Consider the following 20,849-nt stretch of genomic DNA (forward strand, 5'->3'; position numbering starts at 1 on the left):
ACACACACACACATCCTACCTAGCTTGTGGCATTCACCATTTTCAAGTTACTTATTTCCCACTTGAATAGTTTCTTTGGAGCTCTATCTGTTCACATTCTTTGTTCCTGTTTTATGGTGTGTATGTAACTTATGGTTTGGAGTACTGCATAAATAGAATCCTGTACACTCTTCTGCAAAATGGGATAAAATCCCAAATCCTTACTAATGCCTCAGCACTCCACAATATCTGACAAAACCCCTATAATCTCTGCACCATTGGCCCTGGAAAATATTGCTGTTCCCATCTCCTCTCTTTCTGCTTCTCAAATACGCAAGGGCTTTTCTTCAAGGTCTCTGTGCTTGCTGTTCTCATGCAGGACAGTGTTCTGCTCAACAGTTCTTGGCCCTCAAGGCTCAGGTTAAATACCCTTTTCTCAAGAGTGCTCCCTGATCACCCTGAGTGCACTAGGTGTCTCCCACTCCTCTTGGAATGTCATTCTATGTCGCTTCCTTTACAGAGTTCTGTTTTTGTTTTTGTTTTTGTTTTTCGAGACAGGGTTTATCTGTGGCTTTGGAGCCTGTCCTGGAACTAGCTCTGTAGACCAGGCTGGTCTCGAACTCACAGAGATCCGCCTGCCTCTGCCTCCCGAGTGCTGGGATTAAAGGCGTGCGCCACCAACGCCCGGCCTTTACAGAGTTCTGAACATAACAATCTATTTTTAGACTTCTCCCTTCTGTAGTAATGGAATTCGTCAATAAGCTGTCCTTAACAAGAGGGCTGCTGTAAAATAAAGGATGCGGCTAGAGCTGGAGATAGTCAGGGACCCAGATGGGCATGTGGGGCATGCACAAGGCCCACCAGTACAGTGGTGGAAGGGATGGGTGCATTCCAATTTCCCTGAAGCTCTACTGTGAGAGCTTCCCATGGCAAAACGCTGCACTGAACCTCATTTTGACCACATACACAATACGCTGAGTAGTATATCATGTCTAGCCAGTCCTCTATTAACGTTTGAAAGCTCTCAGTCCCTTCTCTTGAATTAGCTTCTAATTAGAATTAATACTATATCATATTAATTAATTCTCCTGAGCAGCACTAGGGACTAATTCGCCTGAGTTTGCTGGTTCTTGAGATCACAGGGTCTAGCAGTCACAAGAGTTGCCCCTCACTAGAGAGAAAATGTGTCTGGAAAAACACAAGTTTGTCCAGGGACACTGATCACAATTCTATTTTTGTTTTCTCTCTTCCTCTCTCTGTTTTTAAGATGCTGAGAGTTCACTTAAAGATTTTAAGAATGGTGTTTCTAAGCAGGGCGGTGGTGGTACACACCTTTAATCCCAGCACTTGGGAGGAAGAGGCAGGCAGATCTCTGTGAGTTCGAGGCCAGCCTGGTCTACTAAGTGAGTTTTAAGACTGTCAGAGCTGTTACACAAACACTATCTTGGGGGGAAGGGGAGAAAGAAAAGAAAAAAAAAAGAATGGTTGTTCTATTACTAAAACAAATGCTTTGTTACATTCCTACCTTCTATATGATTAACCAAGTCTCTCTCCACACTGCAGTAGTCAGTTTTTCTGTAGGAAAACCAACCTCCCTCCTTCCTAAAAAGGTCTTGCTATGATATAGCCTAAGGTGGTCTCAAACCCTTTGCCTCTCATGAGACAGAATTACAGAAATGAGTCTAGGGCCTGGCTATAGATTGTTCTTCATAGAAATTTGTACCTCCTATAGAATCTATACATTAAGAAGACACATGTTGTTAATCCCAGCATTTGGGAGGCAGAGGCAGGCGGATCTCTGTGAGTTCGAGACCAGCCTGGTCTACAAGAGCTAGTTCCAGGACAGGCTCCAAAACCACAGAGAAACCCTGTCTCGAAAAACCAAAAAAAAAAAAGAAGACACATGTTGAAAGAAGTTGTATATATACCAGCAATATACTACCAAGGGTTGAGAGCCACACCCTGGGACTCAAAAGTGCTGACACAACCCTACCATCCAATCAGATTCTGACATCTAGTAACACTCAGCAATGGAGTTCTGAAAAGCTGAGCTCAACAAGCCTCATTTAACACAGAAGGTTGGCTCTATCATCCAGTTTACTGAGCACAGGTTAGCTCTATCATCCAGTTTACTGAGCACAGAAGGTTAGCTCTCTCATCCGGTTCACTGAGCCAGAAAGTTAGCTCTATCATTCAGCCTACTAAGCACAGAAGGTTACCGCTATCATCCACTTCACTGAGCACAGAAGGTTAACTCTATAGTACAGTTTGGAATGGAATATTTAAAGATGAAATATTAAAAATCAGTGGTGACAAGAAAAGAAGTTAAAGGGGTTTAGGTGCTCATAAATTTTAAGATGAACAAGATTCTAAACTGAAATGAGGATTTAGGAAAGGATCTCAGAGCCAATCTTCTGCAGTTCTGTCAGGACAGTGCTTACTGTGAAAGGGGCAGCCTAGGCCAAGTCTCAGAGTCTGACAGTGGGAGAAGAAACACCTGCAGCAGAGTCACAGGGGGACAGTGAGGACCACTGCACACGGTGCAGCAGAGTCACAGGGGGACAGTGAGGACCACTGCACACGGTGCAGCAGCATCACACAAGACTGACAGCAGAAGAAAAGCCAAGGGCACGAACCCTCAGCATAAGAGGCTTCAATGGAAAGAGAACTGAGCACTCACTATGCCCAGTAACAAACCACACTTGATTATGAAAGGACACAAGACAGGGCAGTAGCAACAAGCTTTCTAAAAATGCAATATCCTAGAGGGCGGTGGTGGCGCAAGCCTTTAATCCCAGCACTCAGGAGACAGAGGCAGGCGGTCTCTGTTTGAGGCGGGGGCAGTGGAGACAATATCCCATTTAGGAGGCTGCAGTTCTTACCTTCACCACTCTCCATGCCTTCTACAAAAATCCCTCCGCACTGAGGAAGAATCCAGTATCTGCGTCGGTAACGGTCCTGACCGAACATCATTGAGCGCAACGAGTGGGAAGCATCAAAGAGCTTTCGCCTGTACTGGCTCTGTTGCTGTTAAAAAGTCATCCATATAATTATATCACAGACACTGCGTGCCGTAAAAGTCAGCAAAAGTACTCTTTTTTTTTTTTTTTTTTTTTTTTTTTTTTTTTTTGGTTTTTCGAGACAGGGTTTCTCTGTGGCTTTGGAGCCTGTCCTGGAACTAACTCTGTAGACCAGGCTGGTCTCGAACTCACAGAGATCCGCCTGCCTCTGCCTCCCAAGTGCTGGGATTAAAGGCGTGCGCCACCACCGCCCGGCAGCAAAGGTACTCTTATGTTTACTGCGTCGTCATACTGTCCAGTACATAAAAACATGATGGTACACGTCATCAAACACGTCACTAAGCCAGAACGAATCGGATGATTTCAGTACTTTGCTAATATTTCTCCATACAATTAAGCATGCCTACATCTGTTTAGCTTTGTACACATGTTCTCTGCCTTTTCAACACATGCTTAAATTTTGACATACAGCTAAGGAATGAACATTGAGACAATAATGTACAGGCATCTCACAGTACTTAACAACTAATTTTTGGGGTTGGGGATTTAACTCAACAGAAGAATGCTTGCCTAGCAAGCGCAAGGCCCTGGGTTCAGGCTTCAGCTCTGAAAAAAAAAAACCAACCAAACAAACAAAAAACCCAACCAACTAATTTTTCTGCCTTGAACGTGAAGGAGAGTAGGGAGGGGCCTAAGGGAGAACTTGGAGGATGGAAAGGAAAGGAAGAAATGTAATTACAGTATAATCTAAAAACAACAAAAAAAAACCCTTAATTTTTCTTAAAAAAGACTCATCTTAAATTTTATTATGATACTGAAAACAGAACATAAATTTTAATGAGAAATACTGAAGTATAAACAGTTCATAAGTCTAATTTAAGTCTAATAAATAAATGTACAAGTGTAAAATGAAATAGAAATATTAAAATTCCTATGAAACTCAGAAATTTTTTGAGTAATTAGTTCAAAGAGAATATATCTTATTGATGCATTAATTTAAAGGTCCAATTGAGGAGTCTAGAACTCTTTCTTCACAGACTTGGCTAAGCATAATGCTTTCAGGGGCTTCTAACCCCAGCGTTCAGCCAGTCTAGTTTAACTGTGAGGATGTTTCTGGAATCCTTCTGTTTAATTACTTATGGAAAGCTTGCTGTTACTTAGCACCCAGAAAAACAAATCCCGGATTTTAGAACACTGTACGCAGATGTGAACACACATCTGAGCATGCTTACTTTGCTTAGTTTTTCAATCTGTTTTTCCAGCTCCTCAACACTTGCTGTCTGGTCACCTTCATCCTAAACAATAAAACACAGAATTATTTATCTACTTCAGAGTTTCATTCTTTCCTCATCAAATCCTGCGTGAATGCATCACACACACATTCATAGCTACATACAAAGTATAGAAGTAGTAAAGGAGGAATTTTAACACTGAGCGGAGCGCTCAGAGCACTTTTTAAGGGTACTGCTTAAAGAGAAGAGCTTGTGCATGACACATGAACATTCAAACATTTACATCCTTAGCCCTTCAATTAATTTTTGATATTTCCTCTGGGCATTTTTTCTGACATTCCCGTCCAAAAAGAAGCATTTTTTCAAAAGTCACCACCACTTGTTCATACACATCAGAAAAAGAGATGTACACCTAGTAAACAGAGGCGAAGGAGGAGAGGTGTTCACAGTTTCATAATCACCTATTATCTATGCACTTCTTATTTAAAGTCAGGGGACAAGAGTTACTTTGGCTTTTACATAGACTGTGCTAAAAGTAACATGAATTCTAACTGGGATAAAAAGATAACAAGCCTCCAAATCCTCAAATCCTGACTCTCAGCTAGGTACTTAAATATTGATATAAAGCCATCTTTTCATAAGCAGGACCAATGTTTTGAGAATTTACTAAAGCAAGAATTACATTCCAGCAACAGATGACTGGAATACGGTAACAAAGTCGTAATGCACCAACCGAGTCAACCAAACGCAGCCTCGCCACTTGTCTAGTGGTGTGGGATTGTCCTACGGCCTGGCGAAAACAAGGCAAGTATCCTACAACTGTGGTCCAAATAACCTACAAACTGTAATTTTTAATACCTCTCAGGATGAGAAAGGAATGATAGTCTACTAAGTTTTAATTAAAGGAGTTTTGGTTAATTATAATTTTAGTTGGGTGGTGGCTGTACACGTCTTTAATCTTTTGGGATACAGAAGCAGGTGGATCTTTGTGAGTTTGAGGCCAGCCTGGTCTACCGAACAAGTTCCAGGACAGTCAGGACTACACCGAGAAAACCATGTCTTGAAAAACCCCAAAACAAAAAAACAAAACAAACAAAACCCATAATTTTAGGGAATATAAAAGAACTTAGAAGATCAGAGGTATGTGACAACAGAAAGAACATACATAATTATCAAAACTGAAGACAGAAATTATCCTCACCATGGTTCTCCACTGCTTCTTAATCAAAAATGCCTTTGTGCTAATCATTTAATGTTCAACACAACCTCATGTACATCGCCTAATGAGGACACAGCCCAGCAGAGTCTCAACACAAGTCCAACAATTAGGAAGGTTATGTGTAAGAGGAGTAAGCATGGGAACAGAGGGAGTTGACTGAGACAGAGGGTGTGACTTAGTTGAAGGCAGCATCTTCTAACTGAGCCTTAATGAAAAACCTCCCAGTAATTAATCCTTCAAGAACTATAACTATTGTACTGACACACGAACTAGAGTTAAGCAAGAAGCCAAGGTTGCTCTTGGATATCATCAGTACTTTATTAACTAACCAATATTTAATGCATGTCTACCAGGCCTTTATTATTATGAAGACTCCTTCCAATCATTTCAAGGGGAAAAAAGCTCTTCTTTTCTTAAAAAAAGATTATTTAATATGTACACAAGTATATAACAATTAATGGAGAAAAGAGGTCATAAATATGGAAATCTCTGGAGGGAAAAGATGATATAAGATAAAAAAAAATAGAAAAAAATAAAAATGATGCAGAAAAAAAACCAGACAAACTATTTAAGATGAGGTTTAAATTGCAGCCTTGGCTGCCCTGGAACTCTCCTGGCAGCCTAAGCAGGCCTTGATCTCACAGATATGCTCTGTATCTTGTCCTCTAGGGTATATGTGCCAGCCACTCCCACAGCAACGTTTTTTTAAATAAGGCCATGGTATGTAGCTGGGACTAGCTTGGGACTCCTTGTTCTCCTTTTCTTAGTCTAAGTGCAGTAGTATAGGCATATGTCATTCTATCTAGCTAAAGAAAACATAAATTGGTTTTTTAAGACCCTAAATATTTATTTTAAAAGTTTTATACCATTTCCTCATGTTAATAGTAGGATATATAGTGGTAATAAACCCTATATCTAACGATGATTACTCACAATATAGCTATGTTAAATGACATGTTCTATGTATAAATAATAAAATCTATGGCTCCCATTATGTAATTAAAAAGGAAGTCAGAGACTGGGTAGTGTGATACACAGCTATAATCTTTAATCTTTTGAAGATTTACGTGTTTTTTAATCTTTCAAGCTTTGCACACATACAAAGCTGAGACCAGAAGGGTCATGAACCAAGGGAAGTCAGGGTTTGCATGGCCTATATGAGCAGACTGTCTTCCCTTTCCCCAACAGAAGCAAGATGAAACAAACAATTTCTACCCATCAACCCACTTTAGTGACATCACTCAGCAGAACACACTGAAATCCCAAAGCAGGGCTAGAAATTTGTGCCAACATTTAAACCAATTTATAATATTAAATATCTAAAAAAGCCACCAAGCCTGGAAAGGCTTAGCTCCTGTTATGGAAACGGCTCCACTTTCCAAATGAAACAGATTACTGATGAATGGGTCTGTGATTCTCAAATTAGATACTTCTTACATATCTGCGACAAAATGAATGTTTAAGTACATTATATCAGGGCACAGGGCCAGGCACGTGCAGCCCCACGCTAGTCAGAAGTCTCAGCAAGAGGCCCTAGCCTCTTGGGCTCGAGTTTGAAGACAGTAGTGGTAACATGAAAGTCTGGAGGAGGTCTGGCACTATGGAACAGTTTCTTCCTGCAACAAATCTCAATGTCATCTTTGCAGGGCTCTGACACCAAAAGAAAGTTCAACAGTGGGACCACGTCAGATAAAAAAATCCCTGCATAGCAAAGCAAAGGACAGGTGGAAAAACAACCCACTGCATTTCATAAAAAGTAATGCCCAAACAATTAAGAAATGCAGCATCGTAGCAGCTGCCAGACACTGTTCTCTGCCTTCCCATGTGAACATCCACCCTGAGATGTAGTTCTCAGTGAATGGCTGCAGAAAGTACTTGTGAGAGTTTGTTCCTCCAAATGCCTAATGTCCTTCACAGGCATGTGATCTACATTGCAAATATCTTCCCATTATACCAATTAACATTCTATCTTAAAAAAAAACAAAACTTCACTGACAGTGGTGAGGGTGCTCAGTGCTGCATTCATCTTCGGTTAAAGCTGTGAAAGCTAGAGTTTGCACTAAACCTGACCAAACCTTTGAGGCATGAGCGGTAAGCAAGTGTAACGCAATGTGTCAGTAGTACCAGAGAGAATATCTGAGGATCTGAATAGACAGCACTCTAGAGACAATTCCTAAGATGCTGATGGTCATGTTTCAACTAACAACAGGGATACATACATTCAAAGCAATACAATATTAGTGCTTTTATTACTTGAACATCACAGAGAACACTGAAACAAAGCAAGAGGGCAACAATGTCAGCAGGTGATACAAGCTTAGGGGCCCATTCTGACACACCTGTTGAGTAAAGCATCTGCACACACAAAGCAAATCTAACTTCCAAGTTTCTTTCCATGCACAACCATGGAACCATAATTAAGTGCTTCCTTAATTATCACAAAACACGTCAAGAGACAAATACAACACTATCTTTAGGCTGGGAGCACAGCACAGGCAAGCCTGGCAGGGGAAGAGGAAGAGACAGGAGGAGGAGGAGGAAATAATTTTCAGATGAAGAAACTGGGACAAGTAAATGCCCCAAGCTGAATTCAATGGCTTTAAATGTCGTGTTGGTTTTTGGCAGGTTGCATAGCTCTTGCTAAATCTTATACATGAACCTGACTGGATTACCTCATCTTCACAAATATCAGTCTTTTTTCCTTTTTTGTCATCTTTATCTTCTTCATCTTCATCATCCTCGTCTGCTTGATCATCACTGTCATCATCATCATCATCATCATAATCACTGTCTCCTCCCTTCCTTCTCCGCTTGCGTCCTGGAGTGGGGGTGCCCAGGGGATGCTGCTCTTCTCCGAGATCAATGCCTCCTGCAGTGTCTCTTTTGCCTGTTTTCTTAGCATGAATTATCCTGAGCCTTTAAACATTAAAAGAAAGATACAGAATCAAAATCTACTGTTGTCACCACTAAAGTTGTAATTTTTGAGCACAATGCCAAACTTTCTTTTTCCCCTCTTTCTGTCAGTGCTGAGGATTCAATACAGTGTTTCCTAGGCGAACATCATTTTCTCACTCAGTACTTGGCACATGAAGCTAGGTCTCATTTTGTAGCTCAGGTAGCCTTAGAAATTTGTTATTCTCCTGCCTTTGCCTTCTATGTGCTGGGATTCCAGGTGTGAACCACCACATCCAGATCATAATGTGAGTCTTGAGCTCATGTAATAAACAATATATATCAATGGCAGTAAAAATTCAACTAGGGAAATTTAAGACATGTGTTTCCATATTTGACAAAAACCTCCCATGAAAGCTGAGAAGAATGATTCTGACAATGTTCGACTGGTACTTCCGGATTTCTGTACTATGTGCCTGACTACATTTCAATTCAAATTACTGCAAAGAAAACTAATCTTTTAACATTTTAAATTTATTTTATGTGTTAGCATGTATGTATGCACACCATGTGAGTGCCTGGTGCCACAGAGTTCAGAAGAGGGCATCAAGTTTCTTGAAAGTGGGATCTATAAATGGTTGTGCACCATCATGTAAGTGCTGGGAATTGAACCCAGGTCCTCTGCAAGTACAATAAGCACTCCCAAGCACTGAGCCATTTCTCCGGGCCAGAAAATGTTCTTCTAGTCTATTTATTTATTTTAATTTGGGGAAAGTGTTTCACTATGTAACTCTGTGGTCTTAAACCCTAGATCTTCCTGCCTCAGCATGCCAAATGCTGAGATTATATGTGTGGGTCATATACCCTTTTAACACAGCAGATGAATTTATTTCCTGGAAGGAAGATAATTAAATTTTAATATTGAATAATTTTTATTATATTTTGTAGAAGCAAACTTTAATTAAAAAAGAATCATTAAGAGAAAGGATAGTCCCAGATATCAACTAAGACAAACGCAATCCATTAGCAGCAACAACAGAAAACATGGTCGCTTGACTTTGCTGAAAGAAAAAAGAAAAATGTCTCTTTTAAGTTTGAAACATGAGTTCAATGAATCTATTTTCCTTGTCTGCTTTTAGATTCCATCACTTATTTCAGACTCCAGTATCTTTCTCGTACAAAAAGTAAAGTTTAAACTCCATCCTTCCAGCCCACATGCCTTACTGGAGACTTGAACTAAAGGAAGACAGCACATTAAATTAATAAAATAGAACTTACTTGCGGAGTTTACCTTCCACTACCCATTTATCTCTCCTCAAGTTTGACATATACTCAATGTTCTTGTCAATCTCACTGCCAAAACAAAGATGTATTAAAAGCTATAATCCACAATGTGTCCATTTAGCATGCAACATCATACATTTTCATAGGTAAAATGATACAAAAAAAATCACATTTCATATCTACATGGGTTTATACAACGTCACTGACTTTAAAAAACAATCATTTCTTAATTAGATACAATGTTACTATTAGGAAAGTTACTTTGGTAACAGGGCTGTAATACACTCTCACAATTCCTTATAAAAATAGCATTCTGATGGGTTTGGTATATATTTAGGAAATGACCATTTCCACATTCAACTGGAAATTAGGACATAGATGTACATTTACATAAGTATATATACTTACTTATGTACAGATAACATCTCTGTGTATGTCTACATGTCAACATGGAAAATATGGATGTTGTGGTATTCGCTGGTGGTAATAGAATGTTTCTTCCAAAACAGAAAATATCAATGTTCTCTGTACAATGAATTTATATGCATATATATATATATATATATATTTATATTTTAAGGAGCCACTCAGCATTACTATTTGTTATCATGCTTATGCATAATGAAATAATTTCATAAACAAAATATCAATATACTCTTGGAGATATTTGAAAAGGACACAAAAAATAAATGATAACAGTCACATTACTATATCATAGCTAAGACAGGTACAGAAGGTTTAATTTGTCTACCAATGGTAAAAATAAATTCACAAATCCTTTTTCCTAAAAAGGTAAAAGACTAAAAGTAAGAGAAGTAAATTTTTAGACAAATTAAGAATAAGCAAAGGATGAACAGTGAACCTGACATGCTCGAACACTAGCTAACACCTTTGTGCATAGTAACAGAGTGCCAGATGGACTTGAAATCTTAAATAAAGTATAAAATACTTCACTGGCAAACTGGAAATCTAAGGTTAGACTAGGACACAAAGAAATAAACAATGGGATCACTTTATGAATTTAAGGAAAATCGGGTCCTCAAAGACGTCAAGGAAAAAAGTTCTGGATTCCTAGAATGGTTCTGGATTCTAGCACTGTAGCAAATAAAGATATCCAATACATGAAGAATTAGCAAAATGATTAAACAATAAATGTAACAAAGAATACAGATTACATATATGCAGAAAGATCATTATGTTCACATAGAAACTAACTGAAATAGTATTGCTGGCTATCTTCTAACGGTGATTTATGATTTTGATTTTCTTCTTGGTGCTAGTCAATAACTTACAAATTTTCTAGAAGCAGTTTGCATCCCCCATGACTAGACACATTCGAAACAGGAAATGCCTGGCTTACCTCACCACACTCTTGCTGCACGCCAGTTCATTAATGAGGAAGGCGAGGATGGAGGCTTTCTGTGCTGGGGTGTGAGCCTGGAAAGCTTTAGTCTTGAGGCTCTCCGTCAGCTCCGTCTGTCCACAGTGGGCTTCCATGAAAATCTGCAAAACCTCCGACACATTGTCTCGATTCACACCCACATTCAGCAAGTGCTCTCCCAGAGCGGTTTTGGCCTAGAAAGTTTGGCATTTTTATCAATGTTTATCATCTTCATTCATTCAAAAATAGGAATAAAATATTGGCTTATATGCTCTAGATATTACTAATAAGGACTTTATCACAGAACTGGAATGGAAATAAAACAGCATGATAGACAGATATTCACATGTCTATTGTATTCTGTCCCCTTATTAAATCCTTCCTGGACTGAGGGAAGGAGAAGAATCTGAATATTGATAGGAGACAGATTTAAGTAGTCATCAAGTATTCTCTGTAAAGACATTTTGGAACGAATGGCAAAGTACCGATGATCAAAATCACTGTGATTATTTTCTACCTTTATTACGTCAAATCAGTGATAGGCACATGGAGAAAAACACCATTGCCCCTGGAAGCATTCTACAGTATTGTTTAGAGAAAAGATACCTTGAATGTGTATCTGATAAGACAGACAGATGTGCACGAATGGACTACTTACTGACCAACACAGAGTCAACACTGTGACCTATATGGCATTCAATAGCCTGCTGTTTACAACAATTGACAAAGGAGAACTTCAGAATCAGCATGCAAGTTCTAAATCTTTAGCAATTATGAATTCTGCTTTTGACAGATACCACTGGCATATTTCCATAAATGCCTACAACTAGAGCAATAAAGAGTAACCAGGAGGCTGGTCTGCATTCCTCCATCTACCAAGATTCTTCTACATTTGCCCCCAACTGTAACCTAATATAAATCTACATTTAACTCCAAAAGATAAACGTGAACAATGAAATAAAGAACAAGTTAAACAACAATACAAGGAGAGTACAGACTTAAAGCAATGGGTTAGATTTGGGTGTTTTTACCTTGTATCCTGTAATTAGACCTGGATCACACACAGCAGCTGAGAGGAGTCTCACAAGCAAGTCTTGGACTTCACCCATGCTGTCCCCTACATTTAGCAATCCCTCTTGAAGAACACTGAGGTTTGGAACATCAATATTCACATCAAAGCCCAAAACTTTACCAAAGTTTCGTAAGAACTGCACCACCATGAGACAGTCTGAAAATGTGGTTCCAGAGAGGACAAGTCCTGGGATGCGAGGCCACTCTGGCAAGGGCTGCAAACAAAACACAAGAAAAATTAACATAGCTTTTAAAAAATGAAGTCTAGATTTTGTTTGTACATACAAGGTTACATACAGATATGTTGACACTGATTGCCCCCTCAATTACTGATTAAACATCTCTCTCTCTCTACTTCTCTATCTATCATTTATCTATGTGTTTGTGTTGTACGCACGCAGGAGGGTATGGGCGGTCGTGCAACAGTAATGCCTATGGAGGTCAGGAAACAACCAGTAGGAGTAGGCTTTCTCCTGTCATATGGGTTCTGGAGATTATCAAATTCAAGTTGTCAGGTTTGATGGCAAATACTTTACTCATCTAGCAAAGATACTAGCCATTCCTCCCATACCTATTAAGTACTTTATTTTTAAAAACAGAATCTCCCACTAAACACCTCGGGACTCATTAATTTGGCTGGCCAGGGAATTTCTAGCCACTCTGTTCTGGGTTGACGACACCTGGCCCTGCCTGTGCCCAGTATCTATGTGGCTGTTGGGCATGCACACGCAGGTGCAGGTGCTTGTGTGGCAGGCCATTCACCGACTGAGTCATCTCTCCAGTTCTCCAAAGCATGGCTTTTCTATCGTCCGAAGAAACTTAAGCTGCTGTATTTCTTTATCCTGTATAGGAGGATAGATTTCCTGTGAGCATTACTGCAGCTCCCAAGGCACTAAAATGTAAATGGTTTTGAAAGCAAGCAATCACCTGCAAATCTGGGTTGAGCTAGATATGAATTCAAATTTGACAGCAGAAAGAAGAACTGAAATTTCTTATGTTGATAAAATAAGGTTATATAACAGCATGAGCCACACCAAACCAATCACGTGACCAAAACCAAGCAACAAACCAAGCAAATCAAAATAATAAGCATTTCAAAAGTACCGTACCACTACGTAATTATTTGCTGAGCTCTTCGTGTTTAATGGTGGCTCAGAACTGCTATGAGTTTGCACCATGGACATTCTGGTTGGAAACAGTGAGCCCATCAGCAGCTAACGGCTGCAGTAAGTCATTGGGTCCACATTACCAGAACTCATGAGTCTGGTTACAATCCAACTCTAGGGCTGTAGGTCCCTGTGTTTAGTAAAGCATCAATATGAGCTTTAGTGTTAAAATTAGAGAGAAATCTCTTTGCCACTTCTGTACGCACACATGGCAGCACTCTAATAATTAAACTACATTAAGTTTATTATAGACATTAAAAATTCACTCAATAGGCAATCTAAATTAGGCATATTTTGCCCATGTATGTAATTTAAATTTTATATGAAAAAAGTAACTTATAAATATTATCTGAATTGGCCCTTTGCTCTGCACTTACTCAGGTAACTCACTGAAGAATTTCTTTTAATATTGTTTGCAAACACTGAATTATGAATAATAGCCAATGCTCTACTTTAAAGCCAGTTCATTTTGCCTTCCTTTTTCCCATTCTGCTTAGGAAAATATAAACGTCCAAACAAAAAAACTGACAAGTATATATTGGTTTTTATCTTAAAGCAGTTATGCTAAGTAAAATAAATTGAATGTTAATTTAATGCAAGCCCTACTAGGTATGAAATAATTGTGTTAATCACACTATTGGAGGGGATCATACAAACCAGGGTAATAATACCTAACAGGTGGGTATGGCAGAAGCATACATACAGCTGTTATAGACCAGGCACAGTGACAGATTACAGGGTGGTCAGAGAAATTTTAAGCATTATTGATATCATTTTCTATAAGCACCATTTTCTTAGCTATATTCAAAATTAAGCTTATTTCTCCACCAAAATATAGCACAGCATCTTGTTTCCAAGGTTACTCTGATATTTCCCAATAGCTACTGTCATGTACACTAGCAACACTGCATTTGCCTGTGAGACTGGAAGAGAAAACCCTAGCTTCCGGTTCCATGGCTGGGCACACCTTCTTGGATGTCAAGATGATAAGGAGCATGGCCTCTAACAGCAAACAGTATGATCAAGGGCAAGGTTCCTCTTTGTCTCAGGTTTTTCATCAACAAATTGAGACAAATAAATACCAGTGCCATGGGACTTTACTGAAGACTAGACCAAAACATGTCCTTCAAGGAATTCATATAGGCACTCAGCATGCAGTGGACACATTCAATAAAGTAGCTGACCAACTGGAGCAACTCAGATAAATCTAAGTGTCTGTGGGGGTAAAGAGATGTCAAGCTTTTCTGTGCTCAGTTACTGGATAGAACAAGAGAGCCACAGAGACACATCTGCTTCACTGCCTTGTCCTTGTGATTTCTGGGGTCCATCTACGAGGACTGAAAGGTCTATAGTGATACTATGACCAGCAAAAGGACAGCTGACAATCCAGGCAGAGCTGACCACGCTTGGAAACTCGTGCTACTTCTGGAAAAGGAAACTGACAAGAAAACTGGAGAAATGGGATTTGCAAGTGAAGTGGCTCACGCATCATAAGCACCTTTTGGTCTGCTAAGCACATGTCTTCATTAGGCTTCTTTAGTTCCTTTGCTATTTCTAACTCCAGTCTCCGCTGCTCTAGTTTGCGCTCCTTATTCAACCTTTTCTCATCGCGTTTCTCTTGTTTCAATCGTTCTTTCTCCTAAAAGAGAAAACCATGCACAAGAAATCTTAATCCCGACAACTGTTAGAAAACACACTAATGATGTTCCCAAAGTGATCAAATTATTATTATTTCAATGAACAAAATCATCTCTAAGAAGCCTAGGAATAAGCTGAGAATTGCCTAGAAACAAGGACTTTGTTTTTAAGTATTTTGACATTTGAATATTTTTAATATTTTATTCATTTTTTAAATTTTATGTTCATATTTGTCTGTGTAAGGATGTCAGACCCTGTGGAATTGGGAGTTACAAAAAATTGTGAGCTGTCATGTGGGTGCTGGGAATTGAAATTGGACTCCCAAGCTGTGCACCTGTTCCTTAACATAACTGCATCCTCAGGAGGATAAGGTGCCTGGTAGGTAGCTCAAGAAAGCCTTTACGATTTTTCTGAATCCCAGACACTAACATCCAGTTTTTTTTCTAACAATTTTTTAGTCTAAACATTGCTATTATTTTTTACTCTTATCATGTAATTCTAACGCATATAGTGTAACATAACACCTACAATAACTTGAGCATGTGATTAATTTGCTAATTAGTTCTTCAAAAGCCTTAAAAGTAACAATGGAAAAAACATCTGAGTCGGTAATTAAACATATTCTTTAAGTAATTCCCTTATGTTTCCTTCTATAGACAAGGATAATTTGATGTCTCTAGTCTTCAGTTTCTTTTTATCCTTCTAATTATAAGGCTTCCATCACAAATTTCACTAAACTCTTGAGAAGCCACTTAAAATTTTACTTCAAGGTTGCAAATAAATGTAAACTCAGAGATTATCTTAAACAGAACTGGGGTGAAAATTTAGAATTGGTTCTTATTTAGAAGATGCTAAAAAATGTTAATACAATTTCAGATACTCTATAGTACAATACTAAATTAACCATTTATTTATGTAAAGAAAAAACATAGAAAGGAGATTTCTAAAGCAGAAGTCCAATAGTAAGTTGAGATTCTTTTTGAAAGTAAGATCAGTGTACTGTACACAATGAACCATAAACACTATCTGTGCCTTTTTTTTTTTTTTTTTTGGTTTTTCGAGACAGGGTTTCTCTGTGGTTTTGGAGCCTGTCCTGGAACTAGCTCTTGTAGACCAGGCTGGTCTCGAACTCACAGAGATCCGCCTGCCTCTGCCTCCCAAGTGCTGTCTGTGCCACTTTCTTAGACAGAAGGCCCTGCAACATTATGTGAGCACCATGGTTAAAGGTGGATATCAAACAACAGAAAAAGTACGGAAACTGAGTAACTCATTAATGAAAAATTGGTCAAAGCAGAAATTAAGAAGGAAATTCAAAACCTTTTGAATTTAATGAAAATTAAAACACAACATATCCAAGCTATGGGATACAATGAAGGTGTATCTCTAAGAAGTAAAAATGGAAAAATCTCATTTTAGTAAGTAACTTAATGAAATACTTAAAGAAAACAAAAAACAAAAACAAAAGCCAAAATGAGTAAATAGCAAGAAATTGTCAAACTTAAGAAAGAAGTCAATGAAACAGAAACAAACAATAACAAAAACAATACAAAGAATCGATAAAAAAAAGAATAGTTCTTTGAGCAAATCAACAAAGTTGACAAACCATTATCTAAATTAATCCAAAGATAGACACAAATTGATAAAATTTGAGATGAAAAGGGAGAAATTATAATTCAATGAGGAAATTCTGAAAATCATAAGAACATACGTTAAAAAGCTGTATTTCACCCAACTAGAAAGCCTAAAATAGATGAATTTCTTGATATGTACAACCTATCAAAATTAAATCAAGATGAAATAAATAATGTAAACTGACCCAAGCACCTTAGTAAAATAGAAGCCGTAGTTAAAACCTTCCTAACAAATAAGAGGCCAGGACAAGATGGATTGAGCACAGAATTCTACCACAGCTTAAAAAAACTGAAGTCATTATGCCTCAAATTATTCCACAAAACAGAAACTGAAAGAACATATACTAATATTTTTTATGAAGCTACTCATAATTCATACAAAACCACATAAGGATCTTACAAAAAAAGAGAAAATTACAGAAAAATATCCCTTATGAATATTTAAAAATTCTCAAGAAAATACTTGGAAACTGAATTCAGGAACATATCAAAAAGATTATTTACCATGATCAAATTGGCTTTATCCCAGAGATGCAGGGATAGTTCTATATCTAATACATAAACAGACTGAAAGACAAAAACCCACATGATCATCTCATTAGATTCAGAAAATGCCCTACAACAGAAGAAAACACTAACTTATGCCATTGAGCACAGAGATGTTGAGCTGGTGCATAACCAGAAGCCTCACCCCTAGGAACTCAGCACAGTACAACTACCAAAGGAGTAAAATAATCAGTATCACACAGCTACAAATACTGAGACAGCTACTTTCCTGCAGGATACACTGGTAATAGTGGCATAAATGTTACGGGAATAACCAATCATTTAAAAAAAATGGATTTAAGGGCCAGTCCATGACTGGGAACCCAATCCTTACCCTGCTGAAGTTGTCACAAACCTGACACAAGAAGGTTAAGGGGTTAGGGGAGAACGTACTGCTATTATCCCAGGAAACTAATATAGCAGTGAAATGACTCCTAATGGCCTATCACCATGCCCACAGGTCACTGCCTCACTCAGGTCATCAGAGAAACTTCGTGCAATTAACTGGACAATGTGTAGAGGATGAGAACATCCGAGAAGTGAGTCCCAAGTGGAAGGCTGTCATAGAACCAAGGGTCACCAAGGGTCATGGATCATGTGAAGAAGTAGCAAAAAGATTTTAAAAGCCAGAGATGATGGATGAGTCCAAAGAAACAGTGTCTTCTACACATAACCAGGACTGATGCACATATGAACTCACAGAGTCAATGGCAGCATACACAAGGCCAGCACAGGCTCTAACCACACAAAATCCCAGCACTGAAAGGGTAAGTAGGCAAAAGTCCCACACCTGACCAAGATGCTCTATTTGCAATTGATACCTGCTGGGAAAGGGAAAATCAGTTTTCTCAGACAGAGTGACAATGAGTATATTAATTATAGTTCAGGGCAGGCCCAATGCCCAGGAACAGTTAGATGGCCAATACAAAACAAATGCTGACCTTTTGTGGATGTGTGTTTGGGGAGAGGGGAGTTTTATCTCATTTCTTTGGCATCTTCCTTTTGTCTTAATGGCATTTTGTTTATTTCAGCTATTTTTTGAGAGCAAACGAGTAAGCAGGTGACACTGTGAGCAAGCATTAAATTAGGTGGGTAACAACGAATTGGGAAGAGTTTGGGGAAGGAAAAAAAATGATCGAAATATATTCCATGAAAAGAATTTTTTTAAAAAAAGAAATAACAGAAAAGAATTACAAATTTGGTTAAGGCTGGAGAGATGGTTCGTCAGGTGAGAGTAGTGGCTGCTCTCCCAGAGGACCTGGCTCGATCCTCAGAACACACACAGCATGTCTAGTTGTGATGGCAAAAGTTGTGGATGGTGTGATTAGGATCTAAATGAAAGTGCCTGGAGCCTCTACACATGCTATAAGGTTAGTTTTGTGACATCCTGGTTACAGTAATAAGGAGCCACAGTTAGCTCATCAATGTCATCAACACAATAAAGATCACGGCAAACCTATACTCTGAAAAAAGCTACAATAGCTACTGCTTCAGGAAAAGCAATCTTTCCATCGTAAGGTAATAGTCCTCCAGGAACGCACTTACTTCTGCTTTCTTACGCGCTTCCATAGCTTTCATGAGCATCATATGCTGTCGCCTTCGCTCCCGTTCCTGCAAGGCCAGATAAAATTAGGAGAACAACTCAACCACAGTTAACTGTTGGGTCTTCAAATGGAAAAACAACAACAACAACAAAAACAACAACAACAACAACAACTCAATATAGCATGTTTAGCATTTATAGACAAGTCATGGTAAATACTAAATATAAGACAAGAATGGCCATTCTGTGCATGTTTTAGTTCAGGTTTAGAAAGCAAATACAAGAGCAATCAACAGCAAAAAGGTGAAGCAATGAGCATGGAGACAGTGTAAACAGAGCATACAAGGTTTACTTATGGTCAGCTGTGATGCTCCTTCAAAAGCTGCCAGAACAAAAAGCATAATGGTTGGCTGGAACAGGTCAGTTACCTTACATCTGCTATTAGAAAAACCACAAAATACTAGAGCCAATTTTACAAGGTTACATTGTTCTTAAAATTTAAAATCAGGAAAAAATTAATCCATAATCACTTTCACATTGTGGTTTTAGAATTGATTAAGTTAATTTCAAGTACAAAATTATTTTAAAATCCAATAGTACACCAATAAATTAGGAAAAAAATTTAAAAGCGTTTATACCAATTAAAAGTTAAACTCTTCATGGTTCATACACATATACCAATGAAATGTGATATTCCTATTTACTGATGTCTGATGCTTGATGCACCATTTAAAGGCATAAAGCTGTACCATGGGCAAACAATAGTAATCTAAAATGCCCACTATAGAAGTAAGGTAAGCACTACCTTAATTTGGTAACTAATTTTAATGCAAAAATTACATATCATTGTTATTTAATCAATATTTTGGCTTTGATATATTTGGTCCCCCAAAGGGGTATTTCAAAATTTTGACTATAAAACCAGAATACATTTCATATTCTCTCATCAAGCAAATTCAAAATTCCCATTGTTCGTAATGGCAGTTTTGCATCTACAAGGATGGGAGAACATGGGTCATAACTATATCTAAATGTGCAATGAGTCAACTTTTCCTGTGACATCAGTAATGCACGTTTTTAGAGAGGAGTTTTATGCAATTCAATGAAAACTCTTTGAGACGTATCACACTTCTCATAGACAGACAAGCAGATGTATGCAATGCACTGTGCTGTAAAGCCATGCAGCAGTATGTAATATGACAGCAGCCAGTGCTACACTTTATGCATTGCTATGACAACCATATCACAACCAAATCACAATGCGGTGTTAGATGTACAAAAATAAACATACCCATACCATATCTAGTCTATGCCTCTCCAACTCCTGGTAGAAAGAGTTGGCACAACATTATGAAACAGAAATCACAGAGTCATAAAACCAATTTTAACCCCCCAAAGACACCAATACCAAAGCAAGGCATTAAACTGTAAGACAAAGGGAAAACCGCAGCAGGAATTAACGAGAAGTTTTAAAGACAGTATTTTGAAGTCTCCCACCCCCCAAATAGTTAAGCAAATGATAAAGTACTTTGCACAGTTGTGCTTTGTGTATACAGACCTGGTGCTTCAGAAGGACAGCCTGCTGTCTTCTCAGTTCTTTTTCCTTAAAAATAAGAAACTTTTGATATACGGTTTTTAGGAGAGATTTAGAGCACATTAAATAATAAAAATTTCATTTCAGATAAATTTCCAGCCTTCAATAGCTTTGACTACAGAAGATGTTCACTATTCCATCTTCAGCTCTACCTAATGGCTAGCTAACACAAATTGCATGGCACAATCAGTAGCAAGGATGTTTGCCTAGTAATCATTTCACTTAAAATTTAATAAATAACCAAAAAGCAAACTTCAATGGCAAATTCACTAAACTGACTGAACAGATTGTCAAACACAGGATATAAAAACTGTATATATATTTTAACAATTACTCAATAATTTATGATTCAACTCTTAAGAACTAGCTTACTAAAGCCTTTCTCACTCTAAACATAAGGTCCCAAATACACTCTGTGTGTGCCTGGGCGCATGTGTGTCCACCCCACGGGGATTGCACACAATGCAAAACAATTACATAAGTCTGTTACCTACTGATTATTGTTGAACAAGGTAAAATCTCAGTGAAGTGAATATTGAGGGTAAATAAATATAAAGGAGAATAGAAGAATTAAGACTACTCTTTATTCTAGAGAACAAAGTACGGGAGTATATGTTGAAAAGACTGCAAACCAGACTCAGGGTAGAGCTTAG

At 38.2% G+C, this 20,849-nt stretch overlaps 1 protein-coding gene across 10 annotated transcripts in view; it reads right to left on the bottom strand.

The window, feature by feature from the left end:
* Baz2b (bromodomain adjacent to zinc finger domain 2B) overlaps positions 1–20,849 on the bottom strand; it is a 210,405-nt gene that overhangs the window by 17,218 nt on the left and 172,338 nt on the right. For 7 of the 10 annotated variants that reach the window (XM_026789343.1, XM_026789353.1, XM_026789346.1 and 4 more), the window contains 10 exons: positions 20,161–20,205; positions 19,894–19,926; positions 18,605–18,670; positions 14,743–14,883; positions 12,039–12,293; positions 10,987–11,201; positions 9,621–9,695; positions 8,123–8,366; positions 4,232–4,294; positions 2,862–3,006 (listed from right to left, as the gene is read on the bottom strand). In XM_026789343.1, the coding sequence (XP_026645144.1) occupies positions 2,862–3,006; positions 4,232–4,294; positions 8,123–8,366; positions 9,621–9,695; positions 10,987–11,201; positions 12,039–12,293; positions 14,743–14,883; positions 18,605–18,670; positions 19,894–19,926; positions 20,161–20,205 (1,282 nt within the window). The remainder of the gene's footprint in view (positions 1–2,861; positions 3,007–4,231; positions 4,295–8,122; positions 8,367–9,620; positions 9,696–10,986; positions 11,202–12,038; positions 12,294–14,742; positions 14,884–18,604; positions 18,671–19,893; positions 19,927–20,160; positions 20,206–20,849) is intronic. The other 3 variants (XM_026789349.1, XM_026789344.1, XM_026789342.1) reach the window with 1 other exon arrangement.

This window comes from Microtus ochrogaster, chromosome 4, assembly GCF_000317375.1.
Source record: "Microtus ochrogaster isolate Prairie Vole_2 chromosome 4, MicOch1.0, whole genome shotgun sequence".
Classification (NCBI taxonomy): Eukaryota; Metazoa; Chordata; class Mammalia; order Rodentia; family Cricetidae; genus Microtus; species Microtus ochrogaster.